The sequence below is a fragment of the Ischnura elegans genome, chromosome X, assembly GCF_921293095.1.
Source record: "Ischnura elegans chromosome X, ioIscEleg1.1, whole genome shotgun sequence".
In the NCBI taxonomy this organism is placed as follows: Eukaryota; Metazoa; Arthropoda; class Insecta; order Odonata; family Coenagrionidae; genus Ischnura; species Ischnura elegans.
In genome coordinates this window covers 96,746,475-96,767,168 of record NC_060259.1, presented here as the reverse complement: position 1 = coordinate 96,767,168, position 20,694 = coordinate 96,746,475, and the positions used below count along the sequence as shown (strand labels likewise).

Here is a 20,694-nt window from a genome sequence, read left to right as displayed (position 1 = left end):
ATAAAAAGACACAAGCTTAAAAGCGACTCTAGTGGAATGAACGAGATGACAGGGCGATGATACCATCAATCAGTTCAAATGATGTAAAATATGTCGATGCATTCCACGAGCAATATCTAGTTCACTTTGTGGACCAACCGAGGAAAAATGGTATTGCATAGCAAAATAGGCGAAGAAAACCAACACTTTCTTCAATGGACATAGCCCAGATCCACAAAAAGGTCGTGGGACACCACCTTAACCTATCAAAGACAAGGACGCTGAGCCAAATAATTATGACTCAAGGGAAAATAATTCAACACTAAGAGATAAATCGAATAAATATAACTCACTATGCGGCTGAACGAATTATTACTCCACTTTCCACTTCACAACATGGTAAATAGTCAATGCAATAGTTAATTAAAAAACAGCAAACATTACTAAAACCGAGATGTGATCAGCTGTTCTTGTACTTCACTAAGATTTAATATTAAATATTCTAACTTACCTCAAATGATACATGGCACGTGAAGACATATTCCCGATTTGATACTTTCTTCGTTTCTTTTCCTTGAGATATCCACACAAAATATGAAACTGTAATCATCATCATCATTATAAAGAGGAACATGTTCTGGAACCGCATATTCAGACGTATAACCTGGAAAGAAACGGAAATTCAGAGCATAAGACTACATTAAATATTAATTAACAAATCCCAGTTTTTTTCGACAAAATTTTCTTTTACCGTCGCCTAAGACACGTTATAATCAAGGGATAAAAACAAAAATGTTATGCAGTTACGCATTAGCCGGTGGGGAAACGAGCATTGATACGACAATGACTCTAAAGTAACAATGCGTGAAGCTGCTTTATATACCTTATGGTGTTAATTGGTGTTATTTTCACGACCCACCGTCAGCCCATTTCCAAAGCTTGTCCCACTGGCTTAAAGACGAGCATTTCTTCCCTTAATGCTCGACTACCGTACGTAATAAGCCATTTTGAATTTTCCGTAGCACAACTTGAAAACGACAATCGAAATACGGCAGGGGGCGGTTTGGGATATTTTGGCGGACCTCCATGGCTGTCATGGCCTTCCAGAAAATAGCCAATTGGTGTTACTTAATTAGATCGTCATTGATTGCCATGGGAATTAAGGCGCTGAGGCCAGAGACTCCGTTGTGGTACAAAGTCGCAATATTCTCCTAAGTGCCATCGAAATGTTGCTGCGCTTGCGTATGAAAGTAATTCTCATTCCGACTGATTAGATTTCGCTCATATTTTGTCTCTAGCAATCTTATAGACGCAGTAGAGTATAATACATGTGCTTATTGCAAGGATATTGATCCGAAATGCAAGTTTGATAGAAATAGGCTCCAGAAATTTAATGATGCAGTCGATGATTTTCTTGTGGAGACCTTTATTTTTAGTATTGCGCTTGGGAAAATTCTGGGTGCACTTGGTCGCCACACGCCAATATATGCCAAGAAGAACAGGTATCAATATCCTAAATAGCCATTATGATATAATTGCGCAGGTCTATGCTTTAAATCTTCCACGAAGCTGGGCACGCATATGATGAAAAGTGAGTGACAGCTTATGCTAGCGATTTTGTTATGATGTACTTGTATTTTCGATGACAATTGTTTTCTCAATTTGATCGCTAGTCCAAGGTTTATTCTTCCGAGCCCCCCTTTATTTTAGCCCTCGGTGTACTTTCTTGGAGGTAGCTATACATGTCGCCTTACTACTTGGTGATAGGGACCACAAGGCCAATTATGTTGGTTTCCTACCAAGATGTTTATTTCTAGCCAACACTTGGTGTGAATTACCATCGCAACTTATGGCGGTAGGGCTCCAAGGGAAATAAACGAAGACCGTAGCCATGGAAAATACAATATAATGTTTGTAGTAATGTATTAATCATGGTCGTAGTCAATGGCAGGAATAAATTATTGTGAAAGTCTTCATTTGAGTGTGGGATGCGGCATGCCAAGAAATTCTGTCGCTCCCTCTCAAGATTGTCTGTAGTCATTAGTGATGGGTCGATCATGAACGATTCGATCAAAAAGATTGAATCACTAGGTGAATCAAATGACTCATGATTCATTTCGTTAAACAAGTCGATCATCAATCATCAATCACTCCGACTTCCGGTTTCATATCAATCATCTCGGTTTCCGGTTTGATTCAAAATTTGGAACGACCGATGCTTAATCTCTTTTCGTCAGGGCAGAAATAGTTGTGATAAAATTAAATACTATGTTATGAAGAACTGAATACTTGTGTAATCTTTTTCTTAAATGTTTTCCAGCAGTTATCAGAATTAATAACACCAATACACGTAAAAGGAAAATATTAAGATGACTCCTGTAGGAGAACGTTAAGAAGTAGAAGTTAAAGCTGGTTATATTTTATTGTGCCGTTCATAAAATTATCCTGCAGATCAGATTCATGCATAGTGTGTGGTGTATTTTGTGTTATATTTTGATCAACTATAGTTAGAAATTATTTTATTAGTGTTAAGAAACTGTGGCAGTTTCGCCTTCCCAAATATTTTCATGACACTGCTTCCTTCATTTTTGCAATCTAATTTACTCATCTAGGAATTCACAATTAAAATAGTATATGAAATGATAAAATGGATAGCAATCAGCGTTACCAATGCTCTTAGCAGATGAGGCAGTATTTATTCGATTATTCAAAGTGATTTATTACATCCATTGATTGAGTCTTTTCGATCTTGATTCCTTTTGAGTCTTTTCGATCATGATTCCTTTTGAGTCTTTTCAATCATGACTCCTTTGAGTCTTTTCGATCATATAGTGATTGAATCTTGATTTGAGTCTTTTCGATCATAGTGATTGAATCTTGATTTGAGTCTTTTCGATCATAGTGATTGAATCAATTGATTGAATCACTTATGTGACTCGAGTCAAAATGATTGAATCACTAAAATGATCGACTTTGCCCATCACTAGTAGTCATGAGTAAGGAAGTGCAGGCATAGCGGGTGGTCCAAATCGCAAGAGGAATTGTCTCTTATAATATCTTTTGTTTTTTAAATACGAGGCCGCATTAGTAGCATCATCGAAGTCCTATGCAAGAATTACCTGTCATTTTGTTCAGTTGACATGCCGGCAATATTTCTTAGGATATGCTCTCCATTTTATTAATATCGCTTATTTGACTTCTATCTCATTAACTATTTGTGTTCCACAATTATTTTTTTACAATCAGTTTTGACATGGATATCATTAGAGTTAGTTGTGCTCTGAATAATGGTGATGTTATCTTACGCTGATAGATGGTACCGTAAGTTGGGGCGAGTTCGGACACGCGGGGCGAGTCCGGACGATCGCGCCGGCTGATGCTTACATTGTATTTCCTTCCGACTTTCGCTTTGTAATACACTGTAATCATGGCTTTAAGACAAAGAAAGGTACAATGTATCATATTACGTATAAAAGCGATGGATCTGTCGCTTTTGGTCGCAGTTCATCCGATTAGTTTGCAGCGCAACATTAGAGTGAAAAATCTTACCGGCGAAAAGAAACATCTCTCCTCTTTGGTAAGTACTTCTGAATGTAATAATACTCAATTCCTCCAAAAGCTGTGCTATTTCTCATTAAGTGTGAAAATTTTCGTGTAAATATTTCGAATACTCTATTTATTAGAGCGCGTTATTTGATTTCATGCACCTAGCTCCGAGGGCAGAATGGTGAGAAATTACGCAAGGGTCGTTGGAGGCCGGCGCTCACACGGACACGACAACCAACAAATTGAGAAGGCTGTTGAGGCTGTGAAATCTGGAAGAATGAGTCTTCGGGGGGCCTGCAAGGAGTTTGGAGTGCCAAAATCCACAGTTCACGACATATTGAAGGATAAACACCCAAAGAAATCTGGAGGACAAACGGTTTTATCCGCCAAGGAAGAGGACCAGCTAGCGCAAGGGATTCTCAAATGTCCCGAGTGGGGCATTCCCTTGCGAGCAATAGACTTAAGGTTAGTCGTTCGGGAATACCTGAACAGGATGGGACGAAAAGAAAAAGTTTTTAAAGAAAACTTTCCGGGAATGGAATGGGTTCGTGGTTTCTTGTCAAGACGGCGGGAACTCACCGTGCGTTTGGGAGAGAACATTAAGAGAGTCCGCGCAGCAGTGACAAGGGAAGTTCTGGAAAAATACTTTAATAATTTAGAGGTGGTTTTAAATGGTGTTCCTCCGGAAAATATTGTCAACTACGATGAGACTAATTTCAGTGACGATCCTGGAAAGTCCCGGGTGATTGTTAAGAGGGGGGAGAAACATCCGTCAGTGATTAAGGACACCAGCAAAACGAGTGTTTCTGTAATGATCGCCGCATCAGCGAGCGGGGAACTTTTACCCCCATACACGGTATATAAAGCCGTTCACTTGTATCCTACCTGGGTAGAAGGCGGCATTGAGGGATCGAGATTCAATAGGAATATTAGTGGATGGTTTGACATCACAACCTTCGAAGACTGGTTCACCACGACGTGCGTGCCATTCTTCAAAAACAGACAGGGGCCGAAAGTTATGATTGGGGACAATCTATCGAGTCACCTCTCGGTGGAAGTAATTAGGAAGTGTGAAGAAATGGGAATAGACTTTGTCATGCTTCCACCTAATTCGACCCATTTATGCCAGCCCCTCGATGTAGCTTTTTTTAGACCTCTCAAAATTGCATGGCAAAAATGTTTAGACCAGTGGAAGCGCAAAAATCGTGGCGTTCTTCCGAAAAGTGAGTTCCCCAGGTTATTAAAGTCTGCCTTTGAGTCCATGGGATCTTCATTGTCTCCCAATATTTGTGCAGGGTTTAGAGCCACGGGAATTTTTCCATTCGACAAAAGTCGAGTCATTAGTAAAGTCCCCTCTTTAAATCCAAAGGAAAATTCTGACGCAGCCTCCGATGCTTGGTCCAACGCATTTCTGGAGATGTTAGCATCATCCCGCGCAGAAACACCAGAGGGTAGAAAATCGCGGGGGAAGAAACTAAATGTTGAAGCAGGAAAAAGTGTGAGTGCTGAAATTAAAAATGAATCTGTTTGTGATGATGTGGTTGACATTTCCTCAGCGAAAAATCTGTCTGTTGATGAGGTTCTGGCATCGCATGTCAACAATGAAGTCGATTTTGAAATTCCCGGCTCTCTCACAGAAAATTCGTTCGTGTTATTAAAATTTGGGACCAATAAACGAGATAGGCTGTTTGTAGGGAAAGTGATTGAAGTCTGCTCCAACAAAAAAATCCGTGTGCAGTGCCTTCGAAAAAAAAATACAGCGAAGGAAACTTATTTCAGGTTTCCAGATGTTGCTGACGAGTGCATAGTGGGAAAATCGCAAATTGTTCGTCAGCTTGCTCCGCCAAGGGACTTGCGAAGGGGCCGCTTCGTTTTTTGTTCTTTAAGTGATGTTAATGATGTCGATTAATGTGTCAAATTTTGTATCTGATTGTCATTAAAAATTCATTATTAAAACTGGTGAAAAATTGATATTATTGTAAATTTTTTCATTTCCGTTTTCATCGACAACCATTTCGAGGCCTCGGAATTTAACCTGAGCTATTCGGTCCTATTGAGAGTTTAACCTAAAGAAATTTCTTGTTTCAATGATACTTATTTCATACCAAAGAGTTAAATTAAAACTCCGTCTGTATTTAATGTATAAAATTGACGCGAAATGCCACCATATGTTAGTCCACATCTATCAATGCAACGCTCGCGAGATATGCGATTCGCTTTTCAATTTCAACAAATTTGCTGATAGTAAAATAAAAATAAAAGCTCATAGTTGCCGTTTAACATCACCAAGATAAGTAGAAAGTAATATTTTTAATAAATTAACATGTTTTAAGAAAAATATTTCGTTCACAACAACATTAACGCTAACAACTCGCATGCGTCCGAACTCGCCCCAAAACGTGAGGCTTGTTCGAATGGTGTTATTGATCATTTTTCGAAGTTAAATCTAAGACAATATCTTATGATTCATTTGCTTAGTATTTTCAAAGGATTAAGGATTTTAAATTTCGATTTTCACGCATTTTGACAAGTTTTTCGATGCGTAAATCGCATCTATATGTAAAAAAGTGTCCGAACTCGCCCCAACTTACGGTACCTCCGATGATAGCTAGCATATGTTCTTTAGGGCAATATTGTTCTTTAGGGCAAGTCTCGGGATGAAAATTGGAGAGGCTTGTCTGTACTCTTAATTTTGTTGCTGGAGTTGATGCGGGTGGGTTTAAAGGCTGCCCAGTCAACACAACAATTATGACCACAATGTGGCCGCATCGTGGTTTACCTGTGCCAACTATGGCTATGGCTAGCCACAGCTTGCCGTATTATGGCCCGACTGTGGGTGCCATCCGGCACACCATAGTTTGGCGTGCCAAGCACATGCGCAACTATGGGCACTCTTTGGATCATCTCAGAAAGGCCACAGATTGGCAAACCAAACATTTGTAAACATTAGTTTATTACGGTTGCTATTGGTACAAGTTTGTTGGTGAGTTATTAAAATGGAAGTTGGTTGATTCTATTGATTTAAAGAAAGTGTACGATCCTTACTTAAGGCACATTATGGCGGTCCACAGAGAGTTCTTACCCTAGAGCACTAAAATTATCAACATAGTTATGCTAAGCAACTGTTACTTGATATAGCTGCAAGGGTGAAGGATTTGGGACTAAGGTACTGAATGGCAAACCAGGAAGATAAATTTTCAGTAAAGTATTTCTAATGAAGGATAAGTCGTGAGCTGACCTCTATCCTTGAAACTTGCCCGAGTGCAAGATAATGTGAAGAAGACTGAGGTCAGGAAGAAGTCTGAAAAAAGGAAGGAAATTTGGGGAATTTTCAGTGAGAGAGTCTTCTGGAATATTTCATGCGCCACCTAACTGCTGACATGCTCAGGGTATGCGTAATGCCATTCTCCTCTCTATTAAATGCATTGGACTACTTGTTCCTTATTTAGTTGGCATACTTGTTGTCCTGCTATATCATTTTATAACACCAATCTATGCCACCTCAGATTTAGCACATCTTGGACAAAGGTTCTCATCTTGTTTCGGTAGCTGTTCAGAATGTGATCATGTTTGCTGGTTAGCGTCAGTGGTGTCATGGTGCTGGAACGTGCTGATATGCCACTCTGGCATATCAGCACGTTCCAGCACTCTGACGTAATGGTCAAATAATACTTTTGTCTATTTTTCCACAAAATTTCTAATTTATACATTCATAATCAAAACAAAAAATTAGTAAGAAAATGTAAATAATGACTTGTAATTAAAAAAACAGACACAGAGCAATATTTCACTTCTAAAGAAAGTTAAGAAAGGGGTGTTCCGGCTCTGCTAATTTTGCCATGATGTCACTGGTTAGCATGTGTGACTCTGCCTAGTTAGCTGTTATCTTTCTTGTGAATTATGAATTGAGAGTTACTTTTGAACCTTCACCATATACATGGCCCTAATTATCATTACAATTACTTCCATATGTTCATGGTAAAGGCCAGTGGATGACGGTCATTTCCTCATAAAAGTCCTCAGTGTCTATATGTTTATTTGGTGGTGGTGGATTTTTTTTATTACTTTGCCAAACACCCCAGTAAATTTAATCATCATCAAAGACCTTTTACCCTTTCACTGGTGTGAACATGCCTAGTACGTTCACATGGCAGCCTGCCGTGTGAACGTACTTTTTCATCCTCCCTGCCATGCGCTCAGCACTTTCGCCAGAGTACTTCGAAGAGCCCCCAATCCGTGACCCTTTCCTCGACGGGGTAAACCTCGCTGGCCCCTCTTTTCGACCCTCCAAGCGAGGGGGCCTCGCTGCCCAAACACTCCGCACGCTCCGACTGCATTTTGAAAATCTATCAATGAATTCGATCATCAAAAAATGATTGTTTGCATTACACTCCTGCCAATCAAGTACGTCTTTGAACCGTGTTTCTGCGATCAGAAATAACAATTTTGTTAACTTTGCTAAAATGGCCATTTTCTGGTGGTCGGCAGCCACCTTTTTTAGTAAAGTTAATAAAATCTTTATAGCTTTATTTTAAATTAAATCTTTTTAAAAAATAATAGCTTTATTGGCAGGAGTGCGATGTAAACAATCATTTTTTGATGATCGGATTGATTGATAGATTTTCAAAATGCAGTCAGAGCGGTCACGTTTGGGTAGGGAGGCCCCCACTCGGAGGGTCCAAGATACGAGCCAGCGGGGGTGAGCTCATCAAGGAAAGGGTTCTGGATTAGTGAACCTATGGAGGGTGTACCACGCCCATCGTGGAAGTTTCTGCTCCATGTCCCAACGAAATGCATTTTAACATTTTTGCTGCATGTGAGGAGAAGGTTTTCGGATATTGAACCGCAGTGAAAGGGTTAATTCTGACATCTCTTTAGGGGAATCCCATAAAGGAAGTTCACCCACAGTGTCATAAGAAGCTACATATTCTTCTGTGAACATAAAATGATGCTACTGATGTCATCCGGTCATAGTGTGGAATCAATAGTGAGTGCTGCAGACGTGCAAGAGTGAAGGGCTTTGATGGCAGTAGTTAATATTATCCGATTTTGAGATAATTTTCGATCTGACACCCTGATCTCAGTCCAATGTTTTTAATAGTGAAGAGAAAGTTGGAGGATTAGTGTCTCAAGGCTGGTTCACAGGGGATGTATGGTAGGTTATTGGCTCAAAGAAAGTTTTTTGGGGGCAGCCCCCAAAATCTCAATCATTTTGTGCCTCCCTGAAATTTAAATTCATTGAAAGAATTTATTAGATGGAAGGGGAAGGTATGTTACCACAGGAAAAAAATCTTCCTCATTCAGCCATTCTCTAGTAATTTCAAAAATTAGAAAATATGCAAGTTGCTGCCTACTTTTCTGGTGGAATGTTAGAAAAGTTTATTGGTTGTTATGTGTATGAACATGGAATACTTAGCACTGTTAAAATAGATCTATTACTGCAGATCCCTGGTAATTGGAAGATTTTGGGATCAGTGGGCTTTGGACCATTAGTACAAAGCATGCCATGAAGTGCATGCATGAGTGCTGAAATGCTTTATTGAACGCTAAGTGAGAATTAGACGAAAATCTAAAATTATGAAAGAGGAGGGAGCACTAAAAGCACAAAAACTTAGGAAACTCTGTACAGCATTAAAATTATATTTCTCTGAGCCTCAAGCAGATTCGGAAAAATTCATTTAATGAATTCTGATAGTGTGTTAATTTTAGATTAAATATGCAGTGGTAAGAATAATTGAACAAATGGTGTTTCACAACAACTTTATGTTGGTCTATCGTCGCAAGTTTCAGTGCCAGCTATCAAATTTAATCAAGCCTTGGTCTCCTAGGTTTATGCTAATGAAGAAAACAACAGTTCACATTAAATAAATTCTTATCATTGCATAGCCAAATTGCCCTCTGGCTACCCTCCCAGGGACAAATGTAGATTATGTATATGCATTAGGGAATTCACTATATTTGTTTTATTGATTTAAAGTTAATGGAGGAGGTGAGAGATGGGTGATGATAGCCCATATTGTCGAGGGAGAATACACAAATTCATTTTTTCATAGAAGTTCATTTCTTGAATGGATTGTTTGTAAATGCCATATGTGTATGGCCTGAGCCAAAAGTTGTCTATCTCAGTTAACTGGAGAAAACTCGGGAGAATTCTTTGATGAAATTCTGCTGTTGAAGACTTGCCTTAAATAAGTGGCAACTCGAAACATAATGGCAGCCCAGATGGAATCTTTTGCATTATTGCAGTAGTGAAAATACTGTATCACCTGATTTTTATTCTTTCTATGCTTTTACTTGTGAAGCTTGATATGTAATTCATGGATTAATTGGCACAAAGGGAACTTGTTTAGGGGAGCCCTCAATTGTTGTTCTTTGCTTGGCTTATCATTAAAAATTTTTATGCCATTTAAGCCCCCATAGCAGTGACTCAATTGTTTCATATGTTAAGCTCCCGTCTCATTGCTTCCGCCAGAAGTAAAATTTTACTGATTTAGGTAGAGCTAACCCTGCCCTTGCAATTCAAATTCGTTCATTGGGGATGAACGTCTCGTTCATAGAGGCGTGCACAGCTGTCATACCTCTGACTCCTACAACAGTACCTCATATGTCATTGTACCAACTGGTATAATTCAATTTGTTAATCTTCCTGAATATACTCAGTAGCATCCAAAAGGATGAGTCTTTGTTTTGCACTATGCATTTCTTGGCATTCTATTGTAGCCCTTAGACCATGGTAATGTTTTTATACGATTTGTGTGCTGACTGTGGCAAAAAGGTTTTTAAATGTTTAACCATTGCTGGTCTACCTGTAGAAGTGTGCAATTTTTTCGTTATTTGGATATTCTGCATTTGGGCACTCCCTCGTTGTAAGGATTGCTAAGGGACTGTCCTGGCCCACCCGTCAAGGCAGGGGAGGCCCATTAACATGCCTGCGACAAGTGGCCAAATGTAGGCGGTGGGAAACGAGGAAGGGTTGCTCCAGATTATAAGGGTATACTCCCTGCAAGACACTCTGCCAGGATGGAGGCGAAAAATATTTCTTGGTCCTATCCCACACAGGCTGATAGCTAAGATCACAAACTCCTGCAGCCCAGGTGTTAATCATGAGGGACCAATTCTCACTTCACAGATCATTGGCTTGGGCAAAGGTGCACCCTTCATGCCACAGAAATATGCTGATGATGCTGCTACCATTTCTTGATTTTCCGTGATTGCCTGTGGCTGCATTTGGGATAGGAACCCAAGGACCCTACTCAGGGATGTCAGCTGACACTAATCAAAACATATGGGTTAGGGCCAGAGGCCTGGAACGGCCAGGCCTGGGACACAAAAATACTCCTTAGGGTATAATGTCGGGCTGTTGGCATGAAATCATCCATTTTTTATTGAGCTAGAACTGTGGATGATTAAAGAAAATGTTGGCTGCTTCCGCAGATATTTCTTGGTCAATAGAAAAATAGAAATCATAAGCATAATTTTCTAGTTCAGATTTTTATTTCACAAGTTCAATATATGTACATGTATTGACTTTGCGTTTCATGTCCATAAAATTTCCTTCAGTGGATCTCCAAAATTGTCATGTAGTTAGAGGATGTGCACACCCTGTAGGTGCCACAAAAAGTATTGAACTATCCCCAGACATGATAGAATTAATTAGTACGTGACTTTTTATCCACCCCATGGCCAAAGCCTTGAATTGATCTCTTTTGGTGAAGTGCTGTAATGAAATTATTTGGCTGTGGACTGGAATTATGAGTTAATATGCCTTTTTTGTGTGCGTAACCTTTTTTAGGCATTACTTCAAAAGTTATCAGCCATAGTTACTGTCCTGAGATTTTCTGCCTTCCTTCCACTATGTCAACTAAATCTGGGCTTCACCATTTGTGTATTTCCCTCGTGTTGTCCCTAAGCGGCGTTTAAGATCACTTATTTTACACTTACTGGATAAGTTTTGGTCTTAAAATGGATAAATCAGTGGATGATGGTTTGGGCTGATGAAAAATACATTAATTGTTAGTTTTTAAGCTGGTTTTCTTTTGTAAACCCCTTCGATGTTTTTACTTTGGGAATCAAAATTTGTCATGGACTTCAATATTTTTCCATCTCAATTTTCTACTTTTGCTGCTCGTACATGAAGGGATTGACTTCTGTCATCTCGTGTCTCAGCATTTGATAGGATTATCAGAAATTCTTCCCCAGCAAAATAAAGTGGACCTCCAGGGCTTTCCCTAATGGATTAGCAAAGTTATTATAATTATAGTAATATTAAAGTATTTTACTGATGAAGGCAGGGTTACGTCTAAATGTTTCCTTTTTCATCAGTGAGTTTTAGCACATTATCATTCCTCTTCCCTTCATCCTTCACCCTGTCCATTCTCCTCCTCCTCACCCACATTTCAAGTGCTTCTCATATTTGCTTCTTTTTCTCATTCGTCAACATTCAACTTTCTGCACTGTAAATCCCTACACTCCAGATTTATGCTCCTCGCTAGCCTTTTTTTTTTTGAAACTCTTGCATAACGATCCTCTCTTTCACTCTTTCCTAGTTGTGAATGCCTCCTTTTCTAATGCAATTTTCTTCCTGATGTTGCTACTGCTGTGTCTGTTTTCTTTTACTATGCTGCCCTAATAGTTTGATTAATCCACCTACTCAAGTTTGTGACCACCCACTTTATATTGAGCTTCATTTTCCTAGGTTGTGATGCTTTATAAAATCTCTTAACTGTGGTCTTCCTGTGATAAATCTTCATGCCAATTTCCTCTCATCCTTTTTCTCACACGTGTGTGCAACCCTTCCCCAGACTGCCTGAAAATACACAAACTTCATACATTAAAGCATCAACCCTCCAACTTGATATGCTGCCACTAACTCTTCTCTTGCCTCCAGAACCATTTCCTTTGCATACACAGTAAACAGCTATGATGATATGGAGCACCCCTGTCTCATACATTACCCAATGTTTGCCCCTCCGTTCAGTACACTCACTTGAGCAGTCTGAGTTGTATACAGATTACGAATGAGTCACTTATACCTCCATGCCTATGTTTTTATGAATGCCAATTAACTATACCCTATCCATTCTGTCAGATACCTTTTCAAAATCCAGGAATCATGTACATATTCTGGTCATATTGCAGGTTCTTCTCCACTAGGGTCCTCATTACTGCTGCCGCATTACAGGTTGAATTTCCTCTCCTGTGGCCAAACTAGGTAATCTCTGCCCAAATAATCATTTGCCCTCGCCTCGATTTTTCTTTTTGAAATCCTCAGCACACTTTCACTGCATGTGATATTATGCTAATAGTCCTATAGAGTCCGCTTTCTACAGCCTTTTTTTTCAATACTGGAATTAAAACAGTCTTCATGCCACCAGTCAGAACCCCTCTACCAGCCAGGATCCCTCCTCATAGATTTTATGCACTAGTTTGAAAAAGCTTTTCATATCTGCCTTCCCTAAATTCTTTAGAAGCTCACACGGGATATCGTCCGCACCCACCACTTTCCTAGCATTCACAAACCAAAGGTCTCTCTCATTTTCCACTAAAATCCACAGTCCGGGATAATCCTCCTCCACCTCTCTTTTCACTGTTAATGATAATTTATTTTCTCTTGCATCCTTTTGCATAGCACTGTGCCCACGTTCTTCCATTTCCTCTTCTCCTCCATTTACTTTACCATTTCCTTTGTGATTCACGGTTTCTTAATCTGTCTACATTCTACATATCCAATCAACTTCTTTGCCCCCTTCACTATTCCAGTTTTTATCCTATCACCACCTTCCTCTAAAGCCTACCTGTCAACCATCTCACGAATACGATTCTTACATAGTTTTTGGTATTCATTTCTCTTAATCTCCGTCAGATCTACCATATTCCATGGCCTCACCTATCTGATTTTTCTCAATCTTTTGGATCTTACGTTGGATCTAATAAGCACTAGGTTGTGGTCTGAATCCACATCCACCACAGGGAAGATGTGTGAGTTCTTCACACTGTTCCTATACCTTTGTCTTCATCATCATGATAATTCCACAATCCTAAGATTGGTTTGATACAGTTCTCCATTATGCTCTGCTATCCACTAGCCTTTTCATGGCCACATGCATATTTCTTCTCTTTCACATCCTTTATAACCTACCCTAATAAACTCATTTGGGGCTGTTCCGTTGCCCATCTTCCCTTCCACCTGTCCTTCTACGATTGTTTTCATCAGGCCATCATGCCTCATAGTGTGGTCAACTAAGGTGTCACGCCTTCTCCTTAAGGTTTTTAGAAGACTGCTCTTTTCTCCCACTTTTCTTAATACATCCCCATTACTTACATGGTCAATCCATTTTATCTTCATCATTAGCTTCAACTTGTACCTTGTCTGCACCTGTGAATGTCAAAGCTTCACCACCATAGAGACATATGCTCCATATGTAGCATCTGATGAATTGTTTCCTCACTTCTATGCATACTTTTTTCAGCTGTTAGTAGATTCTTATTTTTGTAGAAAGCCCTCTTTGCCTTCTAGAGATTTCTTTATTGCTTAACTTTGTTTTGCTATGATATAATCTATTTGGTACATATATTCCTATATCTCATGGACTCTTCCACTTGCACCTCCACCAATAATGATGTTTAAACCATCTGTTTGTGATAAATACTAGTACCTCCTGCAAAATTGTGCGGCTTTCTCCCCATGGTCATTTCACATCCCTAATCCAAATTCTCATCTTTCGTTTCTGTCCCTCCCTTCTCCGGCTGAAGTGTTCAAGTCCCCCATCACTGCTAGATTTTTCTTACTTGGGATTTCCCTGATTATTTCCTTGAGCTTTTCATAAAACTCATTTATTTCCTCCTCCCTATGGTTGGTAGTGGGTATGTACACTTGAACCACCACAAGGTTGGTGGGTTGCACTTCAATTTCTATCAACAGAATCCTATTGCTTACCTGCTGTATACCTACCACCCTCTCACAAAGCTTCTATTTAAGTATCAAAGCTACCCCTCATCAACTTTCCTTGATTGCATAATTGACTGCATTATCCCGAACCCATCACTCGAGTAGTTCCCACTGTCCTTACACCTCACCTCACACAGTCCCAAGATATCTATCTATTCTCCCTTTGTCATCTCTAATTTTATATTTTCTTGCTTATCTACCCTCATCATTATCCATAGATTCCTTGTCCATTATGTATTCAATGTTGCCTTCTTCTTCTCCATCTTCTTGGTTTTCATTTCTTCTTTCTTGGATGCTGCTTCTGCTGATGATTAGTCTCTGCATGGGTTTCACATATTCACAATCTAGAATACATTAATGTGAATGATTTGCACCCTTAAGGGCCGGGTCCTGTTTGTTGAGTTTCCAAGTCTCATTTGTTTATACTCCTTATTTTCAAGGGAGAGATAGTTTTTAGGGTTTCCCATACCCCTTTAAATTTTTCTTTACGTGGCAACAATTGTTAGTCTCCTACCCTTCAAACTATCTGGTATGGGTGCCCCTACCAGTAGTAATTGATAATTACTCCCTCCAAGCAGCTCTAAGGGTTATAGGAATTTAAATGATTTACCTGGAAAGGTAAGGGGGTAATTTCTGTTCTTTCAAGAAAAATTTGATATTTATCTCATTAATATCATTGTGTTGGAATTTTTATGATGTATCCTTGCAGGAAAATATTTTGAAAACTGAAAGGAAATGTGATATTTATTTTTGAATTCTTGTCATTAGCATTTATAAAAACAACTCTTATATGCATAACACAGGAGTTTTTGAGGATCAAATGCACATTATTGAGAGGAAGTTGTCAGTGGAAGATTCAGGGTAAGGGGTCACAGGGTTCATGACTCGTTCCCGAATTTTATCAAAACTTTTTATTTTTCTTAATATAGTAGTTTTTGTATCCTTATGAAGGAGTAGTGGGAGTGTATATGCAAGTGCATGGCTTGAGACGTGAGAGAAATTTTGAGTTGTATTTATTGTAGAGTGTGGCACTTGTTACAAAACATTTTTCAAGGGAGACAGTTCCTCTCTCCCAGGAAGTATTCCATACTCCCTGAACCCAGGTCATTTTGCGACCCCCCCCCCCATTTGATGCTTAATCCTCCCCTGGAAGTATTCCAATCATGATTTCAAGTTGGTATTTGAGTAACTCGATGCCGGTGTATCTGGCTCGCAGGCATGGAGGGGTTGCTCATTAGCTATTTCCTTAAGCAGGAGTTCTAACCTACCCGGCTCAATGGCTCATTCCCTGTGGCTCAATAGATTACTCTGCTAAACCTTAAATGCGCTTCACCCCCAAAACCAGATGAATCGCCCCTCCTCTGTAAACTTTTTCTCTGTATTTCTCGAGGCCACTAATTGCAGTGGTGCCACTCTATGCCCATGCTTAACAATTCCATTGTTACTCTATCCACCATTTTGGATGGAAAACCATGTTTCTGTCAACATTTGCCAATGGAATCTAAGAAAATTTACTCCTACATCTTTATTCTGCGTCTCCTTAACTGATGGCTACATTTACAGATTTCCTGGAAACATCCTTGTTCCAGAGTCATTGATATGTTTAACAATTTTTTTGTGTGAGTTCTAATAGTGCTCATTAGTGCCCCTCCCCCATATAACATATCCTCCATATACCACCCCCATATCTCTTGTGTGAATGATTATGGAGCAAGTGATATAATGAATATAAAATATAATAAAAAAATAAATACTTCCCAGTATTTTTCAACTTGTCAATTATATTTTATATCAGGTTATGTGGGTTTTCAAGGCTACTGTAGCGCCGCTTGGATCGAGGTGAGCACTGGTGCCCTAAGTAGACTCGCATATGCTCCATTGTGATCATCTCATTTTTTCCCTCAAAGAATTCGAGTTATAGATATGAATAGTTAAGGTTTCTATTAAAATATTATAAATATGGGGATGGCGACTGTGGTATGTCCTATTTTATACTTATATTCCTAGGATCTCATATTTAATATTCCTGAATCATGTTCTGGGGTAAAGAATATGTGTGTCCCAAAACTTCAACTTGATTATTTATATACACATAAATTTCTCAATTGGAGGGAAGAAGCTGTAGAAGTAACACGAAATTGAACAGTGAAAGCGTGGGCATTTTCAGTGAATAATATATTTATGCGTGGAGTACAGCGGGGCCGGGTGGTCTCGGGCCACAGTTGGTAACCACGGTCTACGCCTATCATTAGCTTACGCCACATTTGTGATTATCTTTGCGCAGGTCCTGGAGGCAGTTTCTTTGGTGTGACTCCGATTTAACTTCTAAGGCTCCTAAACTCTTAAGCAATTGGAAAAAGTGAAATTTGTCGCCCACGAGTTGAATACGTCATTAGTAGAGCATATTTTGAGGAATTTTCACTGATCGACACTGGAAATGCTTGAACCCCATCCGTCTCCCTGAATCCCATGAATACTAAATAAAAAATTTCTTTGGTATCTGGCTGTTAATGGCTCTTAAGAGAGCCATCGATCAAAAACACCCTGTATGCCTTTTGGTAGAAAATAAATAAAGAGTTATAGTAATTCATCTAATCAACTCATCTACTAATTCCACGAAATAAAAAGCATTCGCCTTGACCAGGCCCGTGCTGGGCCGCCGGGAGGGCAAACCGGGATACCGGGACGTATCCCGGTTCGCCCTCCAGCCTAGCTGGAAATCTATGGTGCCCTTCTGTTCTGAAACTAACCTATTTTACAGTCAGAATACCAACATTTAGTAGTTAACTTGAATTCAATGATGTATCATTTAAAAGCATAATTAATACCGTCTTGAGTAATCAAAACAAAAATTTAAATTAATATAATTCATTCTGGATCACTCCGGTAGTCCTCCCCCTGCATGATGCTGACGCCCTCTGGCCATGGCCATCCACCGCCCTAAAAAGGGCTCCAGCACCGGTCTCCGGGTGTTCCGCCTCCTTACTTCAGTTTAACTGTTTTTAACTTGAGTTTTTTCCCCTTTTTCTGTCTGAGAAGTACTGATACTGCGGAAAAATCTTGGTATTAGGTGACATTCGTGTTACATACTTTTCATGTTATATTATGCACTGGTCATTAGAATCCTCGAAAACCAAAAGAAGACTTCGTTGACTTCCACTGATTTATTTCATCAGTAGTCCAGTGGCGCAGCGAGGGGGGTTTTGGGGGATAAAACCCCCCCCAGAACTTTAAGTTTAATCCATTTCACTTAATTAGATTGATATTACTAATAGAAAAGTGTAAGGATAAATGAAATATCCCTCAGAAAGCCGTAAAACCTACCATTTTGAACCATTTATCTTAAAATTCCGCAATTTATTAATCTCGCACCTACCGCTTATCCTGGTGGGTATTCCATACCCCCACACACCCCGGTATTAGTTGCACCTAAACCCCCCCAGCCTTGATTCCTAGCTGCGCGCCTGGTCGGTACGAAATGTTTCGATCCATCCCAGATATGCATGAATCCCAGAGCCTCAGGGATTCATGCATAGTGTCGAACGGCTATTTCGAAAACATCGGTATCTTGCGTCTCGTTTTGTAGATTCGCTTTTTCAGAGTCCCTTTGGGCATCAGTGATTGCTCATGAGCTTAGTACAAAGGACGCTTTGAAGTAGATCTTTTAGGACTTATTTTCAATTAAAAACATAGAAATAGTGACAAAGGGAAATTATGGGAAAAGAAATAACAAGATATACACGTCGGTACCTATGGAAATGTGATCAGGGGCGGTCTGGCCAGGACGGCTGGTCGGCGATCGCCGAGGGCCCCAAAGTCTTCTGGATTGTCGATAATACACTATATAGTTCATATTCCTATGAGGGAGTACTGTAGATAACTTCCAGAGGACTCAGGGGGCCCACACAACACTCACGTATATCATGAAGCGGCCGGCATGCTCTGAGGCGCTGGTCGCGTCTCATCTCTCTCTCTCTCCTGTCCCACGCTTATTGTTAGCAGGGGCGCAGCTAGGAATTAAGGCTGGGGAGGTTTAGGTACAACTAATACCGGGGTGTGTGGGGGTATGGAATACTCACCAGGATAAGCGGTAGGGGCGAGATTAATAAATTGCGGAATTTTAAGATAAATGGTTCAAAATGGTGAGTTTTACGGCTTTCTGAGGGATATCATATTAATCCTTTCACTATTCTATTAGTAATATCAATCCAATGAACTAAAATGGATAAAACTTTAAATTTCTCTGAGCTCTGGGGGGAGTTTTATTCCCCAAAACCCCCCCTCGCCGCGCCACTGATTGTTAAGCCAAATACGACGACGAGTTCGTGTTAATCTCCCTCGTGAGATGAGACCACGGGGGCAACCGCATGTGCGACCCTGTATGTATCAGTATATTTTGGGGGCTACAACGGATCATGTGACATTCCATTTTTTCCCTTGTCCACTAGGGCGGATTGGAAAAATCGAAAAAGGCCGCTCGCGTCCCCTCCCCGCTCGCCTCTCCCACGCCCCAAATGCACCAAAATTCACACCAAGTGCGTCTTCTTCGTTAGTCTAACTAATATTTAATGCTCCAGTATCGTCTGTGGAGGAACAATCACGAAATAATTACTCAATTATCTGATTTCCAATCTATATTTCTTATGTCAAAGTCATTCCTCGTTTTTCGCTGTACTCAACAAAGTTTTGGTGAATTTCTTCACGAATCTCTCGTCCGTGTGTATAATAAAAAGAAATATTTAACTTCAAATTTGAACGTTCATCAATCAATTTTTGAAAATCCGCAGCACTAAGGTCAGATATAACCGGAGGTACTGTGATCTTTCTCCAATATGTCATCAGCGGGTAGTCCTTAAAGTCGATATTAAAATCCAGCAGTTAAAAAAATCTCGGATTGGTCGCCAAACGCATCCTTGCAACAACGCAAATTCGGTCCCTAGATCGCTCTCCCAATGTTTATGACGCAAATCTAAGTCAACTTAGTGCAGTTAGCAAATAGACCACCGTAAGGGATGAAATATGATTTAATGCTATCCCGGCGAATGATGTGGGTAAACTCTTCTCGGGATTCAACAAAATTTATCCCTGAGGATGAGCCCCGAGTCGGAGCTTGAAACGCTGGCCATCATTGAAAAATTAACCCGGTAGGAATCCCGAGAAGAGTTTACTCACACAGCAAGGGATGTTGGAATTATGCTTGCAGCAGAGGGATGATGCCTCCTTTTTGGGCGGTATTCACTTGGTACCATCGCATTCCAATCCTTTTTAATTTTGTGTATTTAATTTTCACTCGGAAAGGAATCGAGAATCGCAGATTTTATAACTTTTGCTAATCCTTCGACGGGGGAGGCAAACCCCCAAAAGTGGGACCCTGTTTCTTCAACTAACACCACACATTCCCCTCTAAACTTGGATTGATAAGTCCTCTTACCTTTTTTCATCAAACAAAAGTATAGTCTTTCACTCCATCAAAATGGAGCCCTTTGATGACACCCTTTGATACCTCCCTTTTCGTATTCTCAGTAATTATCATATTTTTCTGTCTACGTAAAAAGAAAAAATATCAGATGAAAATGTTTGGGTATAGTGACGCATCTCGCTTGTCTGAGTTTTTGAATAAGGGGTTTCTATTACCGTGGACTTCAGTGCCGTGGACGGAAGTAGGGAAGAAAGCGTTATTGGAGGGAAGTTGCATGCGCTCTGCACAAATATTCTCTATTTGTCCTCACACATATCGCGAAACCCTAAGTAGTTCAGTGAATGCTGGTTTGGTTAGTGAGACAGTTTCATCCTCTATGAAGTGTTATTATGAAACGTGTTCGCAAAAGCGGTGCGCAGAAAAGAAATGAAAAGAAGAAAAAACTCGTTTATGTTAATAATATCTCAAAAAACTTGAGTGCTTGGCTAAACGAGAACAGTGGTTCCTGTATCAATTTACTACATAATGAGAGTTTAGATACTAGAGATGGCTCAAAAAGAACCGAACTGTTCACTGTAATGAACCGGTTATAAAAGTACTAATTTAGCAATGAAACTGATTAATTCTTACCGTCTTATGCATGCTATTATTGACAGTCAATGGCATCGTTAGAGTGGATAGATACCTGACACAGGCTGTAACGAGGAGAAAAAAATCGATATCTTACCGGGGACGCTAAGAGAGAGATTCACAAATGACGTTTATACTAAAATATTTATAAAGAACAGTTAGCTGTGTATGA

At 39.8% G+C, this 20,694-nt stretch overlaps 1 protein-coding gene across 7 annotated transcripts in view; it reads right to left on the bottom strand.

Annotated features, from left to right (window-relative positions):
• The window catches only part of LOC124170484 (galactosylgalactosylxylosylprotein 3-beta-glucuronosyltransferase S-like), a 270,427-nt gene that overhangs the window by 12,004 nt on the left and 237,729 nt on the right, over nucleotides 1–20,694 (bottom strand). For 4 of the 7 annotated variants that reach the window (XM_046549223.1, XM_046549221.1, XM_046549218.1 and 1 more), the window contains exon 2: nucleotides 491–643. In XM_046549223.1, coding sequence (XP_046405179.1) covers nucleotides 491–628 — 138 coding nt within the window. In that variant the 5' untranslated portion in view covers nucleotides 629–643. Of the gene's footprint in view, nucleotides 1–490; nucleotides 644–730; nucleotides 806–862; nucleotides 1,205–20,694 lie in introns of those variants that run through there. The other 3 variants (XM_046549220.1, XM_046549219.1, XM_046549222.1) reach the window with 3 other exon arrangements.